The 26,406-nt window shown below is 51.9% G+C and overlaps 1 protein-coding gene and 1 long non-coding RNA gene across 2 annotated transcripts; one reads left to right on the top strand and one right to left on the bottom strand.

Annotated features, from left to right (window-relative positions):
- Positions 1 to 1,176: 1,176 nt before the first annotated feature.
- On the bottom strand, positions 1,177 to 4,273 carry IRX3 (iroquois homeobox 3). Its single transcript, XM_005591936.4, has 4 exons — positions 3,651 to 4,273; positions 2,364 to 3,480; positions 2,115 to 2,181; positions 1,177 to 1,610 (listed from the first exon to the last, which is right to left on the bottom strand). Exons 1-4 carry the CDS (start codon positions 3,915 to 3,917, stop codon positions 1,556 to 1,558), a joined length of 1,506 nt encoding a protein of 501 aa, XP_005591993.2. The 5' UTR covers positions 3,918 to 4,273; the 3' UTR covers positions 1,177 to 1,555.
- LOC135968921 (uncharacterized) lies at positions 2,358 to 17,292 on the top strand. Its single transcript, XR_010583953.1, has 2 exons — positions 2,358 to 2,445; positions 16,986 to 17,292. It is a non-coding gene; the product is annotated as an uncharacterized lncRNA (long non-coding RNA).
- Positions 17,293 to 26,406: the final 9,114 nt, after the last annotated feature.

Below are 26,406 nucleotides of genomic sequence, written 5' to 3' on the forward strand. Positions count from 1 at the left end.
GCGCCACTCTGAGGGTCAAACACCCCGCATCTGGCCACACCGCGCCACTGTGAGGGTCAAACACCCCGCATCTGGCCACACCGTACCTTTAGTAACGTGGGGAGGGGGCAAAAAAAATGTGTCTCTCCTTCTTACCCCGAGGTGTCACTCGCCCAAACACTCCCTACAGCTTCTTCAAGTCAAACTTGGGCCAGGCTGGCTGGCTGACTGCGAGAGGAAAAAGAGGGTGCGGAGGGGGCGCGGCGCGCTGCAGGGTGGAGAGGCCAGGGAGGCGAGGCGCCGAGCGTCCCCTTTGTCCTGTAGAGGGAGCTCCAGCCCCAAATTTCCCAGCTGCCTCCCCCGGCCCGCCCACCCCAGGCCCGCCTGGAGCCGGAATCCCGGCTGGAAAGGTGCTGCGGGTCTGACACCCCCGCAACCCCTGCGCCGGGACTTTAGCAGGATGCCTCTTCTAGGGCACGTGGGAAAACCCACCAGGGTGCCAAGACGCACAGATGCTGCCAGGACCCGGGCTCCCAACTCTCAACTAGGGCTGGGCAGTCACACATCATCTAGAGGGTTGATATGTACCCCTAGGCTCCCCTCTTCTCCATATCTGCCTCCACCGTCACCCCACACCCTGGCATTTATAAAGACAGAAGGGGTGCAACCGGCTTGGAAGGAGGATGGAATCTGGGCTCGCACAACCTCTTATAGGTAACACTGAGAAAGCCTCAATTGTGTCGATCAAGGAATGGGGACGGGGGCGGGGCGGGGGGGAGTGATGAGAACACGCCCCCACCACCCGCGCAGGCTAACCCCGTTGTGTCCAGACCCTTCTCTAAATCTTTTGGCAAGGTCGCCAGAGAAGGATCCAAGCCACCGCGGTTGCTCCCGTAGAACTGTGGGTCGGGCCCAGATTCCTGGCTCTTAGCAAAGAATCTTGTCGGGGTCTCCCACCTGTCTCCTGCTCCCGTTCTCTCCGCCGCCCCAGGTGCTTTTCCAGCCACTTCTCCTGCTGCGGCGCCCCCAGCCCCGCCACTTCTGCGCCCCCTCAGCTATTGCTGTCGTTTGACTACTCGGTCCTGATTCATCTCTCGTCCTTTCCCCCGAATTCTTCAAACAACCAAGGGGAGAAAAAAACCCCAGAACAAAAAAACACCAAACAGATCCGTCGAGGGGGCAGACAGGCGGGTTATAGTCAAAGTGGCAGCAGCTCATTTATTTAGCCAAAAATAGATACTTTCTCGTACAATTTGGTTCACACATATGTACATTTCTCTGTATATATACACACACACACAAAGGCAGACACGTTTATTCTCACTGAAACTCCACCCCCCAAAATCAACCGAACAAACAAACCTCACAGCGAATGCGGGGTGCCACAGAAGCGACTTGGGGAGGGCTGAGGAGGACTGGTTTTATTTCTTTTTTCTTTCTTTTTTTTAGTTTTGCTTTTAGGTATTTATACACTGACATGCTTACAAGTTGTAACTATACAGAGCGATTTTTTTTTTACAATTATTACAACGATTAAAAAAAGTTTTTGTTTTGTTTTGTTTTGTTTTTTAAAGAACTAGGATGAGGAGAGAGCCGATAAGACCAGGGCGGCGTCCAGATGGTTCTGGGGCCTGGAAGAGAGAGACAGTAATAGCAAAAAAGGTGAGATTCAGGAGCGCAGAGGCGGCCTAGGGCCGGGAGATCCTACTTGGGTTGGGGCCGAGAGTCAGGAAGGTGTCGCAATGTAAAATTATGTCCAGTTGTAGATGTGTGTGTTGGGGGTTTAACTGTAGGGTGGGCACGAGGCGTCAGGACCCGAGGTCTGGGGCTGGAAAGAGGTGAGCATCAGAGAGCCGCCACCCGCCCCAGTGGCCTGTGGGCCCAGCCACGCAAGGCTTCCCCTAGAAGGTACAGGCGCTGTACCCACCGGCCGCGCCTGGGGTGCCTGGGCTGGACCTGGAGAGCTGTCGCAGGGCCTACAGGGGCGACCGAAGAAGTGACTTTCGTCCCCTTTTACAAAATGCGTCCCAGCAGGGTTCCATGCTATTCCCGGGCAAAAGGCCGTGCGTGGTGCTCCACGTTCTCTCCTTTCCCCTCCAGTCAGTCCCCCTAGCCCCCCAACCTAGGGGTCTTACCGCCTGGGCACGGGCTGGAAAGCTGTCTTGAGTAACTTTTTCTCCACTTCCAAGGCACTACAGCGATCTAAGGGAAGCGGGGGAAGAAAAAGGAGGGCCTTTAGAGCGCTCGGTTCCGGCGCCCAGGGCCGCAGAAAGCAGGAGCGGAGAGGGACGCGCCCTGCCCCTCCCGGACCCTGCCCCTCCCGGCCAGCTCCGGCACTATCCGCAGAGCCCGCCCCCGCTCCGCGTCCAGCGCTCAGCAGTCACCTGTTCCGCCTTCGGGCTCCGCGGGCCGAGCGAAGGCGGCGGCGGCAGCCGGGTGGCCCGCGGCTCCGGGAAGTCCCAGCAGGTGCGGAGGGGCCGAGCCCAGCAGGGAGAGCGGGTGCGGGCGGGGACCGGGCGGCGGGCCTGGAAACGGCCGGTTGGTCCAAGCCGGGAACTTGCCCAGCGGCGCTGAGACCAGTCTGTGAGCGGCGGCGGCGGCGGCGGCCGGAGAGAGCTGCAGGGCGGGAGGCGCGACCGCTGCCCCCGGTGGAGACCCCCCCGCGCCGGGAGGCGAGCGGCGCGGGTTGTCCGGGCTTGTGGCAGTCTCCGCGAGGGACCAGATCTTGGGCTTCTGCAGGGCGGAGGCGGGGATTGGTGCGGGAGCGCAGGGGTCCAGGCCCACGGGGGGCGAGGGCGGAGACGGTGAGGACACGGCCACTGGTGGTGGCGCTGGAGCCAGACTCAGGACCGGTAGTGGCCGGTCCTCCAAGCCCTCAGAGCTGTCTTCTGAGTCGCTATTTTTGGAGTCCGAAATGGGTCCCAGGCCGAGGTCGCCATCCCTGCGCGCCGCCCCAGCCAGGGACAGCTCAGGCCCGGTGGCCGCGCCGTCTAAGTTCTCCAAATCGATCTCCTCGTCCTCGTCGTCGTCCGCCAGGCCCTCGCCCCCCGTGTCCTCCTCCTCCCCCCCGAGCTCCTCCTCCTCCAGCTCTAGCTCGCGTTTGCCATCCTCCTCGTCCTCCTCTTCGTCTTCCTCCTCGCGCTCGCTCCCATAAGCGTTTCCCTCCTCGTCAGTGCGGCTGCGAGGCGCCCAAGTCATCTTATTCTCCTTCTTGAGGCGCCGGCGCGCGTTGGCGAACCAGGTGGACACCTGGGTGAGGGTCATCTTGGTGATGATGGCCAGCATGATCTTCTCGCCCTTGGTGGGGTAGGGGTTCTTGCGGTGCTCGTTGAGCCAGGCCTTGAGCGTGCTGGTGCTCTCCCTGGTGGCGTTCTTGGGACGGGACGGGTCCCCGAATTGATACTGGCCATACGGGTAGAAGGCGGGGTGCGGGTGCGGAAACGCGGCAGCCGCGGCCGGATGCTGCACCCCGGGGCTGTCCTTCAGCTCATACTGCGCGCCCTGTAGGCACATGGAGAAGGAAGGAACACGCGCGGAGGGAGCGCGGGTGAGCCCCAGCCGTCGCTGCCTCCCCCCTCCTGGCCTGCACCCCTCTAGTCCGAACCCCGCGCGCTCAGCTCGCCCTGCGCCCCAGCGCCAACCCCTCCTTCCCTGGCTCCGCGGGCTCTTACCAGCTGTGGGAAGATGGGCAGCTCCGCGGCGTAGGGCAGGAAGGCGCCGTAGCCTTGGGCGGCGGCGGCCGCCGCGGCCGCGGCGTAGGGCGCCCCGTACACGGACGAGAGCACGTTGGACAGGGACCCCGAGGCGGCCAACTCTGTGGCTCCGGCACCCGGGCCGCCCCGGGCCCCCGCACTGCCGCCGCTGCCGCCAGCGGCCCCCGGACGCTCGGACGGGTAAAGCGGGCGGATGTATTGGTATCCCAGCTGGGGGAAGGACATGGTGGCCCGCGGGGCACGGACGGAGAGGGGGCCCGGCCCCCGGGCCGCCCAGCTCAGCGCCGCCCGCGGGCTCCGGCGGGCATCGGGAGCTGGGCCGGGCTTGGGGCCGCGCTGCCGCCGGCGCTGCGCTGTGCTCCGCGTTCGCCTATTGATCTGCTCCGCGGCGGCGACGGCGGCGGCGAGGAGCCAGGTCAGGTCCGAACAGATTGGCGGAGATTCCCGGGGCTCCGGGCTCTGATTGACATTTCTACGGGGCGCAAGCCCCTCCTCTCTGCGCCGCGCTCCCTCCTCTCGGCCGCCGGAGCTGCCTTTGCCCGCGCCTCGCTCCTCACTGCCCTCCTCTCCCCAGCAGTGTCGCGCCTCGCTTCCTTCTCCCTCCTCTAGTTTTCACTCCCCCTCCTCGCCCTTCCTCTCCCCTCCCCTCCCCTCCCCGCACTCCTCTTCCCCCCGGGATCGCTTCCGCTCCTTCGGGCTCCTGCACTGCCCTGGACGCTATGAAACTCTCCTTTCTCCTCTCCCCTTCCCTTTCCCTTTCTCACGATGGCTTTTGCTCTCCGGTCCGTTCCCTTCACTTTTTCCTCTCTCACTACTTCTATTCTTTAAATCTCTCTCTTTACTCACACGATACTTCCCCCAACCTTTCCAGCCTCTGCACCCTGGGCTAAGTAAGGCAGCCAAAAGTTGTGGACACTTAGGGTGCCGCGCGGGGGGTGTGTGTCCGTGTCTGTGTGTCCATCCCCGCCCTTCCACCCCCTCCCTCGCCCTTCCCCAAATCTCGGGTCTGACGTCGCGCCCTCTTATTCGACTTTTCCCCGCGTCTCTTCCCCGAGTCGCCAATCGCCTGGGCGCCTTACGGGCGAGGCCGCCCACCCCCGCGGATTCCGCGCGCAGGGCGGGGCGGGGCAGGGGCGGGAGCCGGAGCGCCGCGAGTCCCTGCCCGCCCCCTCCTGCCCGCGCCGGGCGGGGGAGCGAGAGGCGCGGGGACTGGGTGAGTGCAGGGTCAGCTCGCCCCTCCCGCCTCCCGCCCCTCCAAGCCTGTCCCCAGGCCGAGGCGCGGGACCGTGGCCGAGGCTGGCTCCGGGGGCCCCCCTGTGCCCGAGCCCCTTTTGCAGCTCGCACCTCTGGACTCCTGGCCACTTTCAGCAGCGTAGGGAGGGAGCTAGCAGCCGGCGTGGGGGTGGGGAGCAAGGGAGTGCGTCCTAATATCGTCTTCAGAGGCCCCTTCGCTGCCCTGCGGGGGCGAGGCAGCCCCCCATCCGGGAGGACAAAACCCTGAGATTAGCCACTTAACGCCGCCCCCGGGTCCGCGTGCGAATCCCTTACTAAAAATGGCGGGCTGGCTCCAGGGGCTGAAGGGTGGCAATCCGGGGGCGCTGGAAGGGTGGGGAGCCGCCACAAATCGGTGAAGCAGGCCTGCGCCCCAGGCGGCTGGGAATGGGGGAGGAGCAGGGCGCCGGGCCACGGAGGCCCTAGGAACTTTTGGAGAGCTCTTCGAGAAGTTTCTATATTGGCGTTTTCGTCTGTAGAGATCTTTCCTTGCGCGACCCCTACCCCTTCTCCCGGTCCCGGCGCTAACCTCTTTTCTCTCTACAAGGATCCTCCCACCGCCTCCGGTGGGGATGGAAGGCAAGAGTTTTGGTTTAATGATGGGATATTTCCTGAATCAAACTTGAAATCCCAGGATCGGGCGCCCACCTTCACGGATTAGGGCGTGCAGTCGTCAGCAGCATTGAAATTCTCAGCATTGCCGCGGCTGGGGGCTCAGAGCTTTAGGCCGCGGCGGCGACCCACAAGCCAGCCAGGCCTGCAGTGGGCACGCCCCGGAGACAAAACGGGGGTGGCAACTCTGCCGTGGAGTGGCCAGCCCCAGCTCGGAGGCGGAAACCGTCACCTTGCATGGATGGATCCAGGAATCGAATTCGAATTCCACCAGAGTGGCAGGATTAGAGGAGATCAGAGGGTCTCGGCCCCGGCTGTCTCTGATCACAGCTCTGGGGAGCACAGCTCTGGGGAGCCCAGCTCTGGAATGAAAGATGCTTCCACCTCTACGGCAGACACCCAGTTTTGATCCCACCCCCACCGCCCACCTCCCACTTCCCACCTCTTTCCGGGGGTCTTGGCACAGGCCCGCGGCCCTAGTAGGTGTGAATGCCAAAAACCCTGCGGGGGCGGGGCGGGGGCGGGGAGGAAGCTTGGGAAAGTTTGAGGAGGACCAGGTTTGGCGGCAATGAGGGAAAGTGGGGTACTCCCAGACTGCATCTGAGCAGTTTCCCTATCACCTTCCCTCCCGCCTCAGCCTGGTGTCGGGGAGCCTGGTGCCTTCTCAGGAGCCTAGCCGAAGGAGGCGTCATCAGGGGCCGCCCTGACTTTGAAATACCTCCTCGACGCCTGATTTCGTTTCCCGTTACACCTCTCAGAGAGTAGCATAGGGAATGTTGGGCTAACTTTCACGCGAAGAAACTTGGGATTACAAAATTGAGAGTAACGTTATTTTCCGGGATATTTCCTAGGTGTCAGACCTTGAGCCTCGACGGCCCTGAAGTCATAGTGTTTGTACAAAGTGGTGGCACCAGACCAGGGGGGAGCCGAGCGAGATTCTGAGGTGGGGGGAATAGGGCTACGCTGTAAGTGATCGAGTGAGACTCCCGATATTTAATTCAGCTTTTTTCAGAAGGAAAAGAAAAAACAATAATGAGCCTCGGAGATGCTCCTTCCGCATTAACCAGCTATCGACCTGGCTGCGTCGGACTGCGGGCGGCGAGAAAGAGGCCAGGGAAGGGCCAGGCGGCTCTTAGGGACTCAGTCACGCTGGCTGGGGGGTGGGGGACGCCCACAGCCCAGGGAGTGAGCCTCCAGACCCAGACGCGGACCCAAGAACCTCGCATATTAGATCCCTCCAGGCTCCCCAGGCCTCGAGCAGAAGCGGCCTCCTGGCTACCCTACTTTCCAACTGAGAACAGCCCTGGTCTGTCCGGGCCATCTGCGCGCCACGTCGAGACTCAGCGTCCCAGGCAGCAGCGTCCAACGTGGCGCTGGTCCGCCAACTCGACTGGGCCAGTGGAGCCCGGCTGTGGGCTGAATTCGAGGGTCCGAGGGCAGCTGAACCTTTTCCAGGGATTTTTAATCCAACAGATTAAATGGTCAGAGTGACACGCTCGCACAGGGAAGAAAAGCAGGTGCATGGAAGTAGATTCGGGAAAGTCGCGCGCACGAACGCGCTTCACGCAGAAGCTTCTCCATCATCTTGCCTTCTTTCAACATTCCTAGCGCACAAAGCGCTTTGGAGACTCACTGCAGGCCTTCTCAATGCTGCCCACGGAGCGGGGAGTGTTCAGAGAGGGTGTCTGTCCATCGCATGCACTTGGCGCGCGTGCGCTGGTTGCGCACCAGGAGCCGCTGCCCGACGAGTGCCCCGAGTCCGCGGCCCGCCAGGCTCTGTGGGCTGCGCCGCGCACTTCACAAGAGCTGAGTCACCAGGCCCGCTTCCTGCCCCCTCCTTACCCAGCCTCACGGTGCTCACGCGTCCCGGTCAAGGGCAGCCGCTGCAGCCCTGGGACTCCCAGCCCCGGCCCATCTTCTATCCATCCCTCCCAGGCCCTGAGTCCCTGGGCTGCGGTGCCAACCCGCGATCTCTGAGCTTCCTGCAGACGCTGCGGCGCGCGCTCCTACCGTTCCCTCCCCCTCGCGCTCGGGTTACAGGTTAATGAAATGCTCGTTTTCCTCAGTCATTTGTTTTGTTTTCCTGCAAAGTTCTGATAAGTAGCTAACCAACGAAGCTTGTAATTACAATCTTACAGAAACCGGGCCGATCTGTATATAAATCTCACCATCCAATTACAAGATGTAATAATTTTGCACTCAAGCTGGTAATGAGGTCTAATACTCGTGCATGCGATAATCCCCTCTGGATGCTGGCTTGATCAGATGTTGGCTTTGTAATTAGACGGGCAGAAAATCATTATTTCATGTTCAAATAGAAAATGAGGTTGGTGGGAAGTTAATTTCTCTCCGCTCTGTGAAGCGTAGACAAGAATTTAATGATTTAATTACAGTTGTAAGCCCTTTCCATGAGACTTAAATTGAGCTGAGAATATTTTTTTTCCTTCTCTCTCTCTCCCTCTCTCTCACTTTCGCGTTCTCTTTCTCCGCTATTAGCAGCGGCGGACTCCTGAGAGCATGGCCTGGCGTCCGCACAGGGTGGAATTCGTATTTGGCCAGGAATCCGGACTCCGAGCATCCCAGGAGACGCGGACCGGGGGCCTCCAGAGCTCTCCGGAGCGTGCTGCCGCTCCCCACCGGCCACCAGGGACTTGGAGGCCCTTCTTGGGTCCGGAGAAGCGACGGGGAAACTTAGGGGTAAACTTTGCCAACTTCGCTCTCGGCGCGGGAGAGGCCGCCGGCCGGAATGGTGCAACAGCGGTGGCGGGCCGCGACGCGCAGGGTGGGCCCCGGGCCAGGGCTGGGCACCCGGGAGCGAGTCGGAATGCCCAAGGTGGGGCGTGAAGGCGGTGGGCTCTTAGGTCCCCCGCTCCGCCCCTGCGCCTCCTGCGACCCGGCTCACTTCCCTGCGTCTGTCAGCGGCCCGAGAGGCGCAGCACCCTGAGTGACCTGGCTGGAAGATCCTGGCCCTCCGCGGGAATGATTTTCTTTTCTTTTACCTCTTCCGGATCAGCCGTTTTCCACCTGACTTGAGCAGCCCCCTCCCCCGTGCCTTTGGTTTTCTCTTTCCTTCCGTCTGTCCTTCCCATTTCCTCTATCTTCGATTTCTAGATCATTCACTTTTCTTCTCTTTCCTCCGCTCCCTCACTGTGCTGTTTTTATGCCTTTGCCCTGGACCACTTTTCAGTTCACTTTTCTCCCTTCTGCTCCCTCCTTCACCCCCTTCTTAATGTCTCTTTTTCCCTCTCCCTGCGTCTGTGACTGTGTCCCTTTCCCCCATCCGCAGTTCTCGTTTTTAATTTTCTTTCTTTCCTCCCCACTTCCATCTGGATCCTCTCCTATTTCCTCCTTGGATTTCTTGTTCTGTCTCTCAGGTTCTCCTCTCCGTAAATATTCTCTCTTCTTCTCTCCCTCTCCGGGATCCGTCCCCTCCCCCACGTGGATCTGCCTCCCCGGCGCCCCCTCCTCATTCATCCTGAGAGATGAATTTGTCGCCTTATTGGACGCCGAGGCCAGAGCGGTGTGAGGGGGCTCGGCCAGCGCTGTGCATTTTCTTCATGCATATTGAGAAGATGGTAATGAGCGCGTTTGCATTGTTGCTTGGAAATGTTGTGTTTCCTGCTGCAGTTCGCAGTTCGGAGTGGGCGAGGGTGGTGCGGGCCCAGGACAGCCCCTCAGTAGGCACCCGGCCTGGCGGCCGCCGCTGACCCTCTCCGGATTCCCGGGCTCTCGGGGCCGGGGGAGGAAGCGACCTTGCCGAGCTCCTGACCCAGCCGCCGCCTCCTCCTCCGGTTTCTCGACAAAGGCCGGCGCGCTCCCCTCATTAAAGCCTCGTTACAGGAACCCCTGGCTGGCTCGCGACGGCTCCTCTGAGCCCCCCTGCCCACCAGCCTCTGAGCCCCTCCCCTGGTGTTGAGAGGCCTGTGATGGAGCGCCACGAGAAAATTAGTGCCTGACAACGTCGTCTATTGGCAATAAATTGAGATTCCAAGTGACACGTCGCGGGATCAAACACAACCACATTGTGTACCCTGCTCCGCTCACTCCTCGTTAATTTTGGAGGGCGCCTTGGCATCGCTTGGCCAGGGGAGGTTGTACGCAGGCCTTTCGGCTGTCAGGACTCCGGTCCTGCCTGGGCTCAGCCAGGGCAGAGCCCACTTCAGTCATTCAGGAGGGACTGACTGCCCCTTCCTGGTAAGGTCCAAGGCGCTCAGGAGGCGTGACCCAGGCACGCCTTTCACTAAGCTGAAGGTTTATGAAAGTCAGGAGCTTCGAGGAGCAAACTCTGAGTTGAGCTCGTGGGGAATCGACGTGAGCCTTGCTGGGAATTGAGAACATCAAGGTCTGGCCTTGTCTGGAATTGTCTGGTGTCGAGTTTCCCAAACTTCAAGCTTCTTGCTACCACCTTTATTATTTACTTAACATTTTTCCATAAATTGACTCATTTTTAAAACCAAAGTACATATTTTTGGAAAGAAAACCTGATACTACCACTGTAAATTGAAAAGTAGCTGTTACTCACCAGAAAAGGAAATGGTAAAAGATAAACACAGCTAAAACCAAGCAGTGTTAATACATTTTAGCCTTTTTACTGGCTTGGAAAGACTCCTAGAGGCTCAGGGGTGTGTGTGTGTGTGTCATTAGAGAGTGTTGGAAGTGTTAAATACTGAATCTTTCTCAGAAGAAATGAGACAATTGAAAAGAGAGTGTTTCTCACTATTCAATGTTCATTTAATTCAATGTTAATTTAATTCTCTGACCCCAGACTGCACCCTACCTAAAATAATGTTGAGAACCTCAAGAGCTGGACTGTTTTAGGACGGTTGAGGAGCATATAAAAACATTAAGATTAGGCCGGGCACACGGTGGCTCACACCTGTAATCCCAGCACTTTGGGAGGCCGAGGCAGGTGCATCACCTGAGGTCAGGAGTTCGAGACCAGCCTGGCCAACATGGTGAAACCCCATCTCTACTAAAAATACAAAAATTAGCTGGACATGGTGGCAGGTGCCTGTAATCCCAGCTTCTCAGGAGGAGAATTGCTTGAGCTGGGGATGTGGAGGTTGCAGTGAGCTGAGATCGCGTCATTGCACTGCAGCCTGGGGGGCAACAGCGAGACTTCATCTAAAAAAAAAAAAGATTAAAAACGTAACGTTGATTTATTGTTATTTACCACATAATTGTGTTAAGCATTTTCAAACAGTGTCATATTTAATTCTCACTATAAGTCTGCAAGTGAGAGGCTATCCAAGGTGGCCATGTGTGGTAGTACAGGATGTTCACTGAACAAGGGCACTGAGGGGCAAAAAGGGTGTGAAGTCTAGCCCTTCTGTGTGCACCAATATGTGTACCTTGGCTTGGGGCCACACTGGAGGAACAGCACCTTTCTCTCATGTGCACCAATTTTATACAAAATTTGCACAAAATTGGGTTATGACCTAACCCTAATCTTAGAGATGGGGAAGCTGAGGCTTAGAGAGTTTTGCAAAGCCCAGGCTGGAATACTGTCTGGTATTTTTAACTATGATCCCTTTGGGAGGGAGAGCAGTCCTTTTGTGGGCTTGGGGAGGTAATGCTGAGAGTTTGGGGGAAACATGCTGAAAGACTAGTCCCTGATTTGACTGAAGGAAAGGGGCAATCAGGCTGCCCAACTTTGCGTCCCCCTGAATCTTTACACTTCCCACAAATATTGGGGAAGATTTGGGCAGAAATACAACTGGGGTCAAGGATCCATTATCCCTGCTAGCGGCTAGGTTGAGGGAGAGGAAGAAGGTGTTCTGGTTTGCTTAGGCCTAACTCTGGATGTCTGGAACTGTTTCTTGACTTTGTTGTTTTCGTTCAGCTTATCCGTATGAGTCGACGCACCAGAGTTCTGCCTTGTTCTCATTTACACTGTTTGGAAATTGCAGATTCTTAAAGACAAACTGAGGGATTGCAGCACACCAGCGGTTGTGAATCAGTGGTTGCCTCTGATCACAATCTCTTTTTTTTTATTTTTGGTTTGGCCTCCATAGTGGCCTTTCCCTCCCTCCCCCCTTTTTGATTGAATTGCTTGCTAGCACTTGCTAATTAGGTGATTTCATTTAAAAATCCAGGCCTCCGGGTTTGTTTAAAAAATTAGAAGGCTAAGAAATACAAGACTTCTTTATGAGAACAAATACCTAGAGTTCATAGCTGCTGCCCTTCTATCTGGACACACTCTAGTTTGCTCCAGTCCCCATCTGGCCCACGTCTCTCAATTGCTTTCAGGCAGCTGAGTTTGTTAGCCCTATTTTGTATCATCAGTTGTGATAATGGGACACCGTTGCAAGTAGACACTGTCCTCCAGTGTGAGGGACATAGCACATGCAAGAGTCAACATGGCAAGTGACTCTTCTCTCTGTCATGCTCCTGGTTAGCTGGGCAGCTGCTTTGCCATGGTGGGGTAAGGGTGAGGGCAGGTGTCTAAGAGTGACAGAGATGAATAGTTCTGACTCCCCCGAGACTATCCAGGTATCACAGCTGGGCCTGTTCTCAAGCTCCTGGGAAAAGAATGGGAAGAAAGATCCTGCAACAGGAGTTAGGAGGAAGCCCCAACTTTTTCTTGATTCACCCCAACTTAGGCTCAGCCCTCCCTTGAGTCCCAATCACCATCTTAAACATGTCAAGCCAGAAAATCTGCAATTTCCCTTCTTTTCTACCCCTCTTCTTTTTTCTTCGCAACATGTATTTACAGAGTGCCTTCCACGTGCCAGGAGCAGTGCTAAGTGCTGGGGATAGAGTGGTAAATTAGAGAAGCACCTTGTTTTAATGGAGCTTAGATTTTAGTGGGGTAATCAGATACTGAAAAGGGACACACACAGGACAGCTGAAGAGAGCATTACATTCTACAAAACAAACAATAACACGCAGTGTACTGGCTTGGATAGTGTCCTTCCCAGATTCAAGTCCTTCCCAGAACCTCAGGGTGTGATCTGATTTGAAAACATGGCCATTGCTGATGCTGAAGTTTCATCTCATGCTTGAGTGAGGTGGACTCTTAATCCAATACGACTGGTGTCCTTCTAAGAAGAGAAAAGATACAGACACTGTGACCCGAGGGAGAAGACAACCACCTGAAGACAGAGGCAGAGATTGGAGTGATACGGCTATAATCCAAGGAATGCAAGGGGTTGCTGGCAGCCCCCAGAAACTGAGAGCGGGTGAGAAAGGCTTCTCCCCTAGCGACTTCAGAAGGACCAGCGCACTGTCGATACCTTGATTTCAGATTCTAGCCTCCAGAACTGCAAGAGAGTAAACCTCTGTTTCTTGTTTTGTTTTTTTGTTTTTGTTTTTGTTTTGTTTGTCTGTTTTTTGAGGCGGAGTCTCGCTCTATCGCCCAGGCTGGAGTGCGGTGGCCGGATCTCAACTCACTGCAAGCTCCGCCTCTCGGGTTTACGCCATTCTCCTGCCTCAGCCTCTCGAGTAACTGGGACTACAGGCGCCTGCCACCACGCCCGGCTAGTTTTTTGTATTTTTTTTTAGTAGAGATGGGGTAAACCTCTGTTGTTTGAAGCCACCCAGTTTGTGGTAATTTCTTATAGCAGCTCTGGGAAACAAATGTCCGAGGTGACGTGAGAAGAGGCAGGAGGGCTGTGGCTTTAGATAAATGGTACAATCACAGGAGGCATTTGTGAGGAGGTAACAATTTAGTGGAAGTGGAACAAGTCACAGATAACCTGGGGGAAGTGTATTTTAGAGTTGCTATGTCCAATGCAGTAGCCACTAGCCATATGTGGCCATGGAGCCCTTGAAATGCAACTGGTCCAAACTGAGATAGGCCGAACATGTAAAATACACACCAGATTTCAAAGGCTTGCGAAGAACAGAAATAATGTAAAATATCTTTATTTTATTTTATTTTATTTTTTTTGAGACAGAACCTTGCTCTGTTGCCCAGGCTGGAGTGCAGTGGCATGATCTTGGCTCACTGCACCATCCACCTCCCAGGTTCAAGCAATTCTCCTGCCTCAGTCTCCTGAGTAGAGTAGCTGGGACTACAGGCTCCCGCCACCATGCCCAGCTAATTTTTGTATTTTTAGTAGAGACAGGGTTTCACCATGTTGGCCAGGCTGGTCTCGAACTCCTGACATCAAGTGATCCATCCACCTCGGCTTCCCAAAGTGCTGGGATTACAGATGTAAGCCACTGCACCTGGCCTCTTTTAATTAATTTTAAAATATTGATTACACATGGAGATGATTGCATGATGAGTTAGTCTACTTGCATTGCTATAAAGGAATACCTGAGACTGGGTAATTTATCAAGAAATGAGGTTTATTTTGGCTCATGGTTCTACAAACTGTCCAGAAAGCATGGTATCAACATCTGCTTCTGGTGAGGGCTGCAGGAAGATTACAATCATGGTGGAAGGCAAAGGGGGAGCAAGCACATCAGAGGGTGAGAGAAAAAGCAGTAAAGCGAGGAAGTTCCAGGCTCTTGGGTTTTTTTTTTTTTTTTTTTTTTTTTTTTTTTTTTTTTTGAGATGGAGTTTCACTCTTGTTGCCCAGGCTGGGGTGCAATGGCACGATCTCGCCTCACTGCAACCTCTGCCTCCTGGGTTCAAGCAATTCTCCTGCCTCAGCCTCCCAAGTAGCTGGGATTACAGGCGCCTGCCACCATGCCTGGCTTTTTGTATTTAGACGGGGTTTCACCATGTTGACTGGGCTGGTCTCAAACTCCTGACCTCAGGTGTTCCACCCACCTCGGCCTCCCAAAGTGTTGAGATTACAGGCATGAGCCACTGTGCCTGGCCCCTGGCTCTTTTAAACAACCAGATCTCGTGTGAACTCGTAGAGTGAGAACTCATTCATTACCACAAGGATGGCACCAAGCCATTCATGAGGGATCCACCCCTATGACCCAAACGCCTTCCACCAGGCCCCACTTCTGACACTGGGGATTACATTTCAACGTGAGATTTGGTGGGGACAAACATCCAAACAGTATTAAATGAGTCATCTATTGAATGTCACTCTTTGGGGTGAACAAGGGAGGAGGATGCAAAGAGGAACAAGACATGGGTCCTAGCCTCAAGGAGAGGGGCCATCTGGATATATTGGGTTAAATAAAGTAGGCTATTAATATTTATTTTACTTTTTACTTATGTGGGAACTAGAAGATTTTGGCCAATGAAATATGAGCAAATTTTTACATTTATGGCTCATATTATATTTCTACTGCATGGTGTTATTCTAAACAGATGATAAAGCAGATGCAAAGGCCCTGTGGTAGGGACTGAGCTTCCTGTGTCTGGTGGTTCTGTACTCAGTCTGCATGTTGATACTTACTTGCTAATGTCACTAGACCTGGAGAGGTGATGTGGGAAGCCCTGTTGAACTTACATGGAGGAGTCTATGAATCTGTGTCCTTTCTTCTCAAGCAGAGAGCAAGGTCATGAAATTCAGCCCTTCAGACTGATGCCTCCTTCTTACTTACCAATCTCACATGCTCCTTTAGACCTCAGATGGAGAAAGAAGACAGCCCCAAACTTCCTGCTTAGTATGTCGATTTCACTGTCTCCCTAAGCTCAACAGTGTCAAGGACATGGAGCTAGGCCTAACTCCAGAAACCTCCTTGTGTGCTGATGGCTGGCACCAAGGCCATGGTATTACAGTATAGAGCAGAGACTCCCCAAACCCACAGCTTGCAACGTGAATAGAAGGACCAGGTTAGTTCATTTATTAAGCTAGAATTGTGTTCTTCTAAGACAGAGTTTACAAAACGGCATCTTGGGGCTAACTCCCCCATGTTTTGTTTGCATGATTTCACAATTCTTTTTAGGTGTGATTTAATTGCTGTATCAGTCAGGTTGGGCTGGGCTTTGCTGCAGTAACAAATAAGCCTCATATCTTCATGGCTGGTAATCACCCAGTCTATATGTTGTTTGCTATGGCATTACTCCATGCCTTCTGCACTTCAGGATCCAGGCTGACAGAATAGCTTCCATCTGGAGTGTTGCTGAATGCCATGACCAAGGGCAAAAGGGCACGGCATACCACAGACTGGCTCTTGAAGTTTCTATTTGGAAGCGACCCATGCTACTTCTGCTGATATTTCATTGGCCAAAGGAATCGTGTAACCATGCTTGAAGTCAAGAGGGCAGGGATGCATATGCCCCCCTGCAGGGAGGGGCACTCTATGGGTCATCTACTGTGCATCTCTTCAAATCCTTTTAGCCCCACCTTCTGTTCCAGCCACTGCTTCAACAAGCCTTGAGCAGGGCTAGCCTGACAGTACCCACTACATACCTCTTACTTTTCTGATACAGTGCCCTGGGTACCAGCAGGAACCTGTGAGCACTCACACACATGCCACCAGCAAGTACAGAGGAATTAACACCTGTGGGGCCATCTTTAGCCAAAGGGGAGGGCATGGATGACTAACTGTCCCCCTCCATTCTCAGGTCAGGCAGTTCTGACACGCCAGCACCTAGAGCAGCACTCACTCCAATTACCCATCCTTACCCATCCTTCCATGGCTTCCCTCTCATCCCTGTCTCACTCCCTGGGCCTGCACTCACTCCCAGGGATCATTTCCCCAGTAAACCACCTGCATGTAAGCATTTGCCTGGGGACCTACTATGGAGGGAAACCAAGCTGAGACAGACAGGAAATTGGTGGACAGTAACACAATCTACCACTTTGCCCATATTGCAAAGTTAGAAAGTTTAATATAAAATTTCAATGTTAAGCTTTTCTTGATAAATCAGATCTGGCAGCACGTAACTGAAATCCTGGCAAGTCCACAAGAGGCTGGACCTGAATAGGGGCAGTGACTTCCTTGAGATGGGACCCAAGCTCTTTGTTGACAACATTTGCTATCTGAGAGGGAAAGTCTTCACTTTTTTATGCTGTCTACCTGGCTCCAGGAGTCATTTATTTTTCTGGGTTTTTGTTGTTGTTTGTTTTAAATCTCTGTCATAGGAACTGTTGGCTTGAGCTAGATATCTATGAATCCTTGGAAATTTTTTAAAATTATTATATGGAGAACTTTCTCATTTTGGGGGGTTTTATTTACTTATTTTGTTTCTCTTTCTCTGTTTTATAACAAAAGGATCAATTAAAAAAGAAAAAAAAAAACTTAGACTGGTAGTGCCAGGCTGGCAGGGACAGCCTGTCTGGTCACCACTGTATTCTCAGTGGTATATAGTAGGTGCATAAAGAATCTTTGCTGAATGGATGACAAGATGAGTGACTGAAGTAGCCTGTTCCCAATATGATCCTGAGCTCCTGACTCTCATGTCCTTGTAGCACCTACTCTTTTTGAGTGTGGGCTAAACTTATTATTTGCCTCTAATGAAGCCATAGGATGCCACTTCTGAGATTAGGTTATAAAAAAGACTGTGGCTTCTGTCTTGGCCCTCTCTGACTCTCTCTCTAACGTCCACAGCTGTGATGCCACAAGAATACTCAGATAGCACATGGACAGGCCCACATGGCAATGAATTGCAACTTGCCAGCAACCATGTGGGTTAGCTTGAAGCAGATTCTCCAGTCCTGAGTCTTCAGGTGGCTGTAGCTCTGGCTGACCATGTGACTGAACCTGAGGAGAAACGCTGAGCCAAAGACACACAGATAAGCTGCACCTGGATTCCTGACCTACAGAAACTGTGAAGTAGTAAATGTTTGTTGTTCAAAGCCAAGGGTTGGCAAAATACATTCCACTTGTTTTTGTAAATAAAGTTTTATTGGACCTTGGTAATGTTCGTTAATGTGCCTATTGTTATGGCTGCTTTCATACTTCAACAGCAGTAGCTATTGAGTAGTTGCAGCAAAAGACTATATGGCCCACAGGTCTAAAATATTTACTATGTGGCCCTTTAAGGAAAAGTTTGTCTATCCCTGTTTTAAGCTGCTAAGTTTGGGAAAAATAGTTACCTAGCAATGGATGACGAATACAATAGCTTTCAAATCCAAAACATTGGTCCTAACTGGGCTTGCAGGTCTTGAGGTAGGGCATCTAATTTCAGTTTAGCTTTGTTTAATAGATATTAACTGAGCACCTACTGTGTGCCAGGCATGGTCTCAATCATATTCCAGAATGCCACATTCAGTTCTTTAGCTCCACTGTCCCCTCCAGCATTTTCTTGGTCTATGGCATGATTTGCCAAATATTTGTGGATTTAAGTTGGCTTTTAGAGACTGGAATTAGCAAGACATTCTTTGGAATGCAACAGATAACTCTGTAATCATGGGGAGGTGAGCAGGGAGCAGGAGGACATTTAGCTGGTATTTCCATGCAAAGTTCTGATAGTTGTTAAAAGATGGAAATGTTTCCATCCCACCCTATGGAAATAGAGGGCCCCAAAGGCCCTACCTCCAGTAAACAAAGGGGTCAGGTATAGCACAGCAGGGCCACCCACAATTCTGAAGGCCACTCTAATTGGTCAGTTCCCTTGCCATGCTAGTGATTAAATATTGGCACATGGTTCCAGGACAAATTTCTGGCTTGTCCAGCAGGGGTGCTCAGTAATGTTGCCTGCATGATGGAATTCATAGACATCTATTGAATATTTGCCCCTTTTTGGAGTGGACAGGGAAGAGGACGCAAAGAGGAACAAGATGTAGGTCCCATCCTCAAGGAGAGGGGCCGTCTGATTCTCTAAGTGTGTCTAATCCTCACTCGGCAGGAGGGTCTGAAGCCAGACCTTCAGGGTTGAAATCCCACCCCACTTCTTATCAGCTGGTTGACCTTGAGCCAGTGATTCAGCGCCCTGTGTGCCTCAGTTTCCTCCTCTGTGACAATAATGGTTCCTACCCCATAGCATTTTAGTAGGGATGTGCTAACAGTAATGCCTTATACCCGGTTAGCACTCAGAAAATGTTAGAAAAGGAATTATCACTGTCCAGGAGCCAAAAGAACATGCTCTGAGGGGGTCATAATAATATCAAGAAGTACATTAAGAAGAGTTGTCAGTTTTTTTGTTTTTTTTTTTCAATTGAGAAGGAGTCTTGCTCTTGTTGCCCAGGCTGGAGTGCAATGGTGCGATCTTGGCTCACTGCAACCTCTATCTCCTGGGTTCAAGAGATTCTCCTGCCTCAATCTCCCAAGTAGCTGGGATTACAGGCATGCGCCACCTGGCTAATTTTGTATTTTTAGTAGAAATGGGGTTTCACCATGTCAGTCAGGCTGGTCTCGAACTCCTGACCTCAGGTGATCCACCTGCCTTGGCCTCCCAAAGTGCTGGGATTACGGACATGAGCCACCGCGCCCATCCAGGAAGAGTCCATTGATCATGGACTAGATTCCTGGCTCTGGTCTAGGCCCCATGCAGGCAGACAAGGCTGCCTTCATGGGCATGTGGCCTGTGCAAGAGACCTTCCTTTGGTTTAATGCTCTGCTGTTGCCATCTTGAGATGCTAAAGAATTTTCGAACTAATGTCTTACAGTTTTATTTTGCACTGGGTCTCACAGATTATGCAATTGGTCCTGCTTATAGAAGTGGACATGGCAAACTTCTGATCATCAGGAGCTTTGCAAATCTGCCCGGGGGAGCCAATGTGCCCACCAATCTTTACATCACAGAGCTACAGGCATTCTGGTGGAACACCGGGCCTAAGGCTGGCTCCCATGCTTCTTGGTTGGGTTGAAGCAGCCAAAGAGACTTCCCTGAGGCCACAAAGGAAGCCACATCAAGGGCCTAGCGTGTCTTATACCACCATCAAAACCTGGAGAGGAAAACGGATAAGGAGATCAGGTCCCATGGTGCATCCGGTTAAGGGAATGCTGCTTGGATTTATTTTCTGCAAGAGGAGTAAGGCCTTGAATTCTGAAATACTTTTGAAACCTTTGGAAAATCCCCCTTTAATCACCGATGACAGGTTGACATTTTTCCAGCTGTTTAGAAGCAGTAGACAAGTCAAGTTGCTCGGCAGGGCACAGGCTGGCATGCTGGGATATGTGTGGGTTCTAACCTTCCCTTTCCCTGGTTCTTTGCAGCTTTGAGGAAAAAGAAGAGAAAAATAAACCAACCAAAACAAAAGCCAGGCTCTTGCAGTGTTCTTGCCAGTCTATGCCATCTGCATTTGGGGATTTGCTCCTGAAAGTAAAATCTTAATTGGGTAACATTTTCCTGCTTCTTCCCAGCTCATGGATTCACCTTTTCGGCAGCGTCCCACTACGGCAGCTTGTGTCTCTCTCTGTATTAAATCTACTTCTTGGTTGGGAGAATTGTTTTATTGGCTCATCAGGTGCCAGCATGAATCCTTTATTTCCCTCCATCCCCAATTCCACGTGTGATCAAGACCTGGGTGTGGAGTAGAATCCAGGTTCCACCACAAGCGAACCTGTTGGTTAAGGGTATGTGCTCAAATCCCAGCTCTGCTTCTCAGTCTCTGGGGGGCCTTGGGGAAGTGACTTGGCCTCACTGTGCTTCTGTTTCCCCATCTGTAAAATGCTATGAGAAGAATGACATGACTTCACACATGTAAAGCTCTTAGAACACATAATTAAGTGCATAGGCACATAATCATATATTTAACATTTTAAAATATATATATATGCATCTGGTTAAGGAAATGTGTGTGTGTGTGTGTGTGTGTGTGTGAGTGCATATATACGTATCTTGCTCTGTCACCCAGACTGGAGTGCAGTGGCACGATCTCAGCTCGCTGTAACCTCTGCTTCCCGGGTTCAAGAGATTCTCTTGCCTCAGCCTCCCAAGTAGCTGGGATTACAGGTGTGCGTCACCATGCCTGCCTAATTTTTGTATTTTCAGTAGAGACGGGGTTTCACCATGTTGGCCAGGCTGGTCTCAAACTCCCAATCTCAAGTGATCCTCCCACCTCAGCCTCCAAAAGTGCTGGGATTACAGGTGTGAGCCACTGCGCCCAGACTTAAACATATTTTAAAGGCATCTTTTCCATTTATTATTATGAATGGATATAGTACTACCTCCACCATCCTATTCCCCCATTGATAAAAGCTCACAGGTACCTAACACCATGTTCCAGGTGCAATTTTAAGCCTTTTAGAAATATTTCCAAGCTTAAATCTCAAAACAACCTTATGAGGCAGGGACTGTTCTTTCTCCCATTTTGTAGATGAAGAAAACTGAGGCACAGAGAGGTTAAATAACTTGTCTGAAGTCACACAGCTAGTAAGTGTCAGAGTCAAAGTTCATACTCAAAAATTCGGCCCCAGAGGCACCCCACTCTTAATCATGGTGCTCTGTTAACATGTATAACTTGTGCCTTGCTGGACATTTAGAGTTTTTTCTTTTTCAATAAAAATTTAAACTTCTTATTGAAGAACGCATGTGTATCAAAAGAATAGGATGGGCTGGGCACAATGGCTCATGTCTAGAACCCCAGTGCTTTAGGAGGCTGAGGCACGAGGGTAGCTCAAGCCCAGGAGTTAGAGACCAGCCTGGGCAACATAGTGAGACCCTGTCTCTACCAAAAATCAAAAACTTAGCTAGGCGTGGTGGCACTTGCCTGTGCTTGGGAGGCTGAGGTAGGGGGATCCCTTGAAGCTGGAAAGTCAAGGCTGCAATGAGCTGTGATCACACCACTGCACTTCAGCCTGGGCAGCTAAGCCAGACCCTGTATCAAAAAAAAAAAAAAAAAAAAGAGTGGAGAATGCATTCATTTTCACAAACTGAAAACACCCATGGAATCATCACGCAGCCTTCAACACAGATGATAACACCCCTCAGAAGCCCCTTGTGGTCACTCCCTCACCCCCAAAGGTAGCTGCTAGCCCCACCTCCAACAACAGAGATTCATGTTGCCTATTTTTGTACTTTATGAAAATGTAATCAAGAGGTATGCATTCTTTCATTTCTGGCATCTTTGGCTCAATGTTATGTTTGTGATTTATCCGTATCGTTGCACACGGTTGTAGATTGTTTATTTTTATTACCACATAGTGTTCCACTTACAGTTTATCTTATCTATTCTACCATCGAGGGGCATTTGGGTAGTTTTTGTGAGTAACGCTGCTAGGAGCATTCTGGTGCATGACTTTCAGAGGGTGGATGGGTGCAATCCTGATTGGCGTGTCCTTAGAAGTGAAACCCCTGGGTCAGAGGGGATACATCTGCCAATCAGTTTGCTGGAGGCTTTTCAGTGTGTTGAGCAGTGGGGTAGGGGAGTGAAATGGAGGGTTGGGCATTTTTTAAGTGATTTATCTCGTTTCTGGCCATCGACTGGAAATAAAACATGACATTTGGACCCTGTGGAAGGCCGAGTCATCAAGGCATGGCAGGAGCTTATTTATGGGGTTTTGTTGAACATCCCACCTTTCTTTAATTTCTGCAGGATATCCTCTTCCTGTGAAGTGAGCTGAAAGAGCAAACCGTGAGGGCATCATGGTGTCACTGTTAGAACTATGAGGCAATGCTGTCAGCTAAGAACAGTGGGGCCGGTGCAGAAACTATCACTGAGGGAAGCGTGCGGGCATGGCACGAGCGCCTCCCAACAGCCCCAGAATCCGCCATGGATGATCAAGTGGATCATCCACTCACTCACTCGCCGAACGCTGACTGAGCACTCTGTGCGTGGCCAGCCATGTGCTGGGCACTGGGGACAAAGTAGCATACAAGGCTGGCCAGGTCTCTGCCCTCTCTGAGTTTACCTTCTCCTGGGGATATAAACACGAACATGAGCAAATTAAAAAAAAGATTTTCAGGCTAGGCACGGTGGCTCACACCTGTAATCCCAGCACTTTGGGAGGCTGAGGTGGGTGGATCACCGAAGGTCAGGAGTTCGAGACCAGCCTGACCAACTTGGTGAAACCCCATCTGTACTAAAAATATAAAAAAGTAGCTGTGCATGGTGGTGGATGCCTGTAGTCTCATCGACTTGGGAGGCTGAGGCAGGAGAATCACTTGAACCTGGGAGGTGGAGGTTGCAGTGAGCAGAGACTGTACCAGTGCACTCCAGCCTGGGCAACAATAGTGAAACTCCGTCTCAAAAAAAAATTTTTTTTTAAATTCTTTTTTTCAGAGCATGATAAGGAAATGAAAAGAATAAAATGAGGGGATGGGAAAATGAGTGCTTGGGGAGGGAGGCAGTACAGGAGACAGCCCAGGGAAAGCCAGTTTGAGGACATCATATTCGTAAGCTTGGAAATAGCAGTTGAGCAGGGCTGGCCTCGTGAGCGTGCACACCTGTGCATGTGCTAATGCTCTGCTGTTGCTGTCTTAAAGGTCGTCATAATTTTTGAACAAGGGGCCCCGCATTTCCATTTCACACCAGGCTCTGCCAATCACATAATTGGCCCTCTCAGATTGTTTAGGTTTCTAGAAAAGAAGAAACCTCCCATCATCTCTTCTGGGGTGGGGAACAAAGCAGCTGCCTTGCAAAAACACCCTCGGTGGCTAAACAATGAGGACGGCCTCTGTTTCCCCTGCCCCTTTCCCTTCACCCTCATTTCTTTGCATCTTACAAGTTCTCAACCTAGCCCTTGCCTCATGGAGCTTCAGTGAGAGCAAATCAGGATTGAGTGGAGCAGTCGCTTTTGATGTGGGCTTTTCATAGCTTAGAAATCTTGCAGTTCCCATCCCTGGAGGCCCCTGGGTGATTAATGATAATGGGGCTTTCTCCATTGTGCTAACCAGAAGGAAGGAAGGAAGAGTGCTTTGAAAGGAGAGGGTGTCCAAGTGCTAGGCTCTTGTAATTCAAGTCCCCCGGGGAGAAAAGTTTAACCTCTCACACAGGGCCTGGCTGGGTTGCTGGCTGGGGTGGCTTTGGGGAGCCGGATGAGCTGGTGACCTGGATCGGGTCATCCGGCTATGACCCCAGGTCATCTCTGTTGTGCTTTGAAGATCAGCCACTGCATCAGGAACAGCTGAGACCCACAGACTGCTGCTGAGGATATGAGACCCCTGCAAAATGCAAATTCTGGACTTGTCCACAAGGATGCTCCCAGCATCTCAGGGAGCCCTGTGTTCCAGGCACAGCCCCAGAACCCAGGGCATCTGCAGACAGAGGCCCAAATCTTCTACTCATAACACGAGCCTCATAACACCCCTGTCTCCACTTTTTCAATGTGCTTGTCAATGTCAGATACCATAAAGCATGGAGAAAGAATAAAGGGTAGTGAAGTGTGGATGCTGGGCTGGCTGATACCTGCCCTAGTGGACATTGACTGTGTGTACTACACAAACAGCGCTTCCCTTCCCACTTGTGAGCACAGCGTCCCCACCTTCTTGAGGAACCGAATCTTTCTCAGCCTCAGGTCTTGTTTTGGATGGCAGGCTTCAGCAGTGAGGGTGTGGCCCAGGCCTTGGTAAGAAGCATACTAAGCATACTTGGTGTCACAAGACACAGTCATGGGTTCAAAATTGACCACGAGACTCAAATGAGTCCCATGATGCTCATCTCTGTTGCTGCTGTTGTGTTTTACTCTGAAACCACTGGGCAAAGGAGACTCCTTTCCTGGTAGGAGTGGCTGAACGCGGGGATACGGCATGGAGCTGAGGATGGCTATCTCATCACTGCAGGGCAGACATTGAGTAAGATGGTGAAAAGAACACACAGAAAGGCAGAGCTGAGACATGAGGAGGGGTTGGGGAGGAAAGAATGAGCCTGATGACATTATTACACAGTGCTAGAGGGCCTGGATCTAGCCATGCCTGAAATCTACATGGTTTCCTTATTTGCTTCAGTCTGTTTGAGGTGAGTTTCTGTTTCTTTGTGACCAAGAGGCCCAGCAAATTTATTTACTCAGACGTTAGGGGGTTAATATTTGGCTGAATATTTTTAATTCTGTCTCCCTAGCTAGTCCCCAGCTTTGGGGACTGTAAGTTCCCTAAAGGCAGGAACTAGGCTAGCTGTGGTCAGTAGGTTTTGTGGTGTATGTTGATGGGAGACTGAGCAGGATGTTGGCTGTGGTGAGGCAAGGACAAAATGATTGAAGCATTGGGGAGGGGAGGAGAGTGCATGGAGGCAAGGCAGATTGAAGGCTCCCTCGTTCCCACATGACTCTGTGCGATCTCTGGGCTAGAGACTGAGGCTGCAGCAAGGGGCAGTCCACACACCATGTCTGTCCTCACAGAGTTCACCGTGAAGCGGGGCAAACAGGCACCAAACAAGACATCACGGTAATGACGTTTCGTAGACAAAGATAGGGGTTGTTAATGTATGTGTCTGCGTCTGTGTATTTATGTTCTCTGTTTCTTTGTCTCTGTCTCTCTCTGTCTCTGTCCATCTCTCTTTCTAAATATATGTGTAAGTCATATACATATCTCCCTAAGGTCCTCATAAATAAGCTCCTTAATGTAAAATTGTTGTGGGAAGGATGGGGTCACTCTGGGTAGCCCAGGGAGAAATAGAAGATTGTGTCAGGGCACCTGGTAGTGTTCAGAGCAGTCTGGCCATGATCCCCCAGCCAGCAGAGTGTTTTCATGGAAGGATGTGTGCCTGGTGCCTTTGGAGTCATTTGCTTATGACCAATGGCCAGGATGGCTGCTGTGGTGAGTGCTGAGGCACTTTTCTAAGTTCTGCAAAAGGGAGAAGGCAGAGCCTCCTAGCGACCTGTCTTTACAGGTTTCCAGAGTCTTTCCCTTAGACTCGCTCTCTGCCTCCAAAGGATCTGAGACTGGGAGAAAACAAATGTATAAACAGTATCAGCCATTGGGAAATGGTTTTTTCTCATGTTGCCCTGAGGCCTGGGTAGGAGGTGCTCTGTGGGTGAAGACGAAGGAGAGTGTCTCATACCTCTTTGGTGAATGGTCATCCAGAGTAGGGGTGTGTTCCCATGAGCTGAGGGCACGTACCCAGTTGCTCTTTTGATGGACAGCCCTGCCAGATGGAGGCTTCAGCCTGTCTCTCTGTACCTGCTCTATCTGCGCCACACAAGAAACCAGGTCCCAGTGGTTGGAGCCCTGGAGAGACAGGAAAAGATGAGGGTATAGAGATGTGCAGAGCAGGGGCTTTGGAATCAGACAGGCCTGGATCCTGGCCCTGCCCCTTTCTATGCCAGTGACGTTTGGGAAGTTCCTTACCCCTCTGCATGCCAGTTTCCACATCTGTAAAATGGGGATTCTTGCAGGGTTGCACCCCCAGGATGGCACTAATGATGATGATTCCTGGGCAGAGACGTTTGAGTGATGGCAATTTTCTTTGTCCTTTTCTGTACTTTCCAATTTTTGCCTGATGTAAATGTAAATATTTTTAATTCAGAGAAAAACAATGTGTGCTATTAGAAAATAAAAACATTTTTTGAAAGATTGGAGAGCACTGGGTAAGAGGAAAGATAAGAAGAGAGAGAGTGGAATTTGGAGGTAACCAGCAGTCATTTTGTTGCACTGCTACTATGGACTGATCAGAAACATGAGTCTCTTCTAGGGGCAACTTGGGAGCCCAGAGGTCTGCAGTGAACCAGGGAAGCCTGGACTGGGATGCAAGACTCCTTGTCACACCTTGAGAAGGGGCTGATGCTGCACTTTCCATCAGGATTGGAACAGCACAGTGGAAGGACAACAGGAGTGTGAAGGGGTTGGAAAAGGAGGGAGAGAGAACCAGGCCACGTGGAATTGATGAGGGCAGAGGAGAGGCCCAGAGGACAGACACCCACACCAAAGAAAAGTCACATGGTTTGTAAAAAAGAAAAATAGAAAGAAGGCCGGGTATGGTAGCTCACGCCTGTAATCCCAGCACTTTGGGAGGCCAAGGTGGGCAGATCACTTGAGGCCAGGAGTTTGAGATCAGCCCAGCCAACATGGCAAAACCCTATCTCTAAAAGAAATACAAAAATTAGCTGGGCTGGTGGTACACACCTGTAGTCCCAGCCACTCAAGAGGCTGAGGCATGAGAATCGCTTGAACCCGGGAAGCAGAGGATGCAATGAGCTGAGATGGCACCAC

The sequence above is a fragment of the Macaca fascicularis genome, chromosome 20 (assembly GCF_037993035.2).
Source record: "Macaca fascicularis isolate 582-1 chromosome 20, T2T-MFA8v1.1".
NCBI lineage: Eukaryota > Metazoa > Chordata > Mammalia > Primates > Cercopithecidae > Macaca > Macaca fascicularis.

Excerpts from the sequence above, each read along its gene's own strand:
- IRX3 (XM_005591936.4), bottom strand. The coding sequence starts at position 3,917 with ATGTCCTTCCCCCAGCTGGGATACCAATACATCCGCCCGCTTTACCCG. Across the intron at positions 2,182-2,363 it reads GGAGCCCGAAGGCGGAACAG|ATCGCTGTAGTGCCTTGGAA; the intron begins GTGACTGCTGAG and ends CGCTTCCCTTAG. Across the intron at positions 1,611-2,114 it reads TTCCAGCCCGTGCCCAGGCG|GCCCCAGAACCATCTGGACG; the intron begins GTAAGACCCCTA and ends TCTCTCTTCCAG.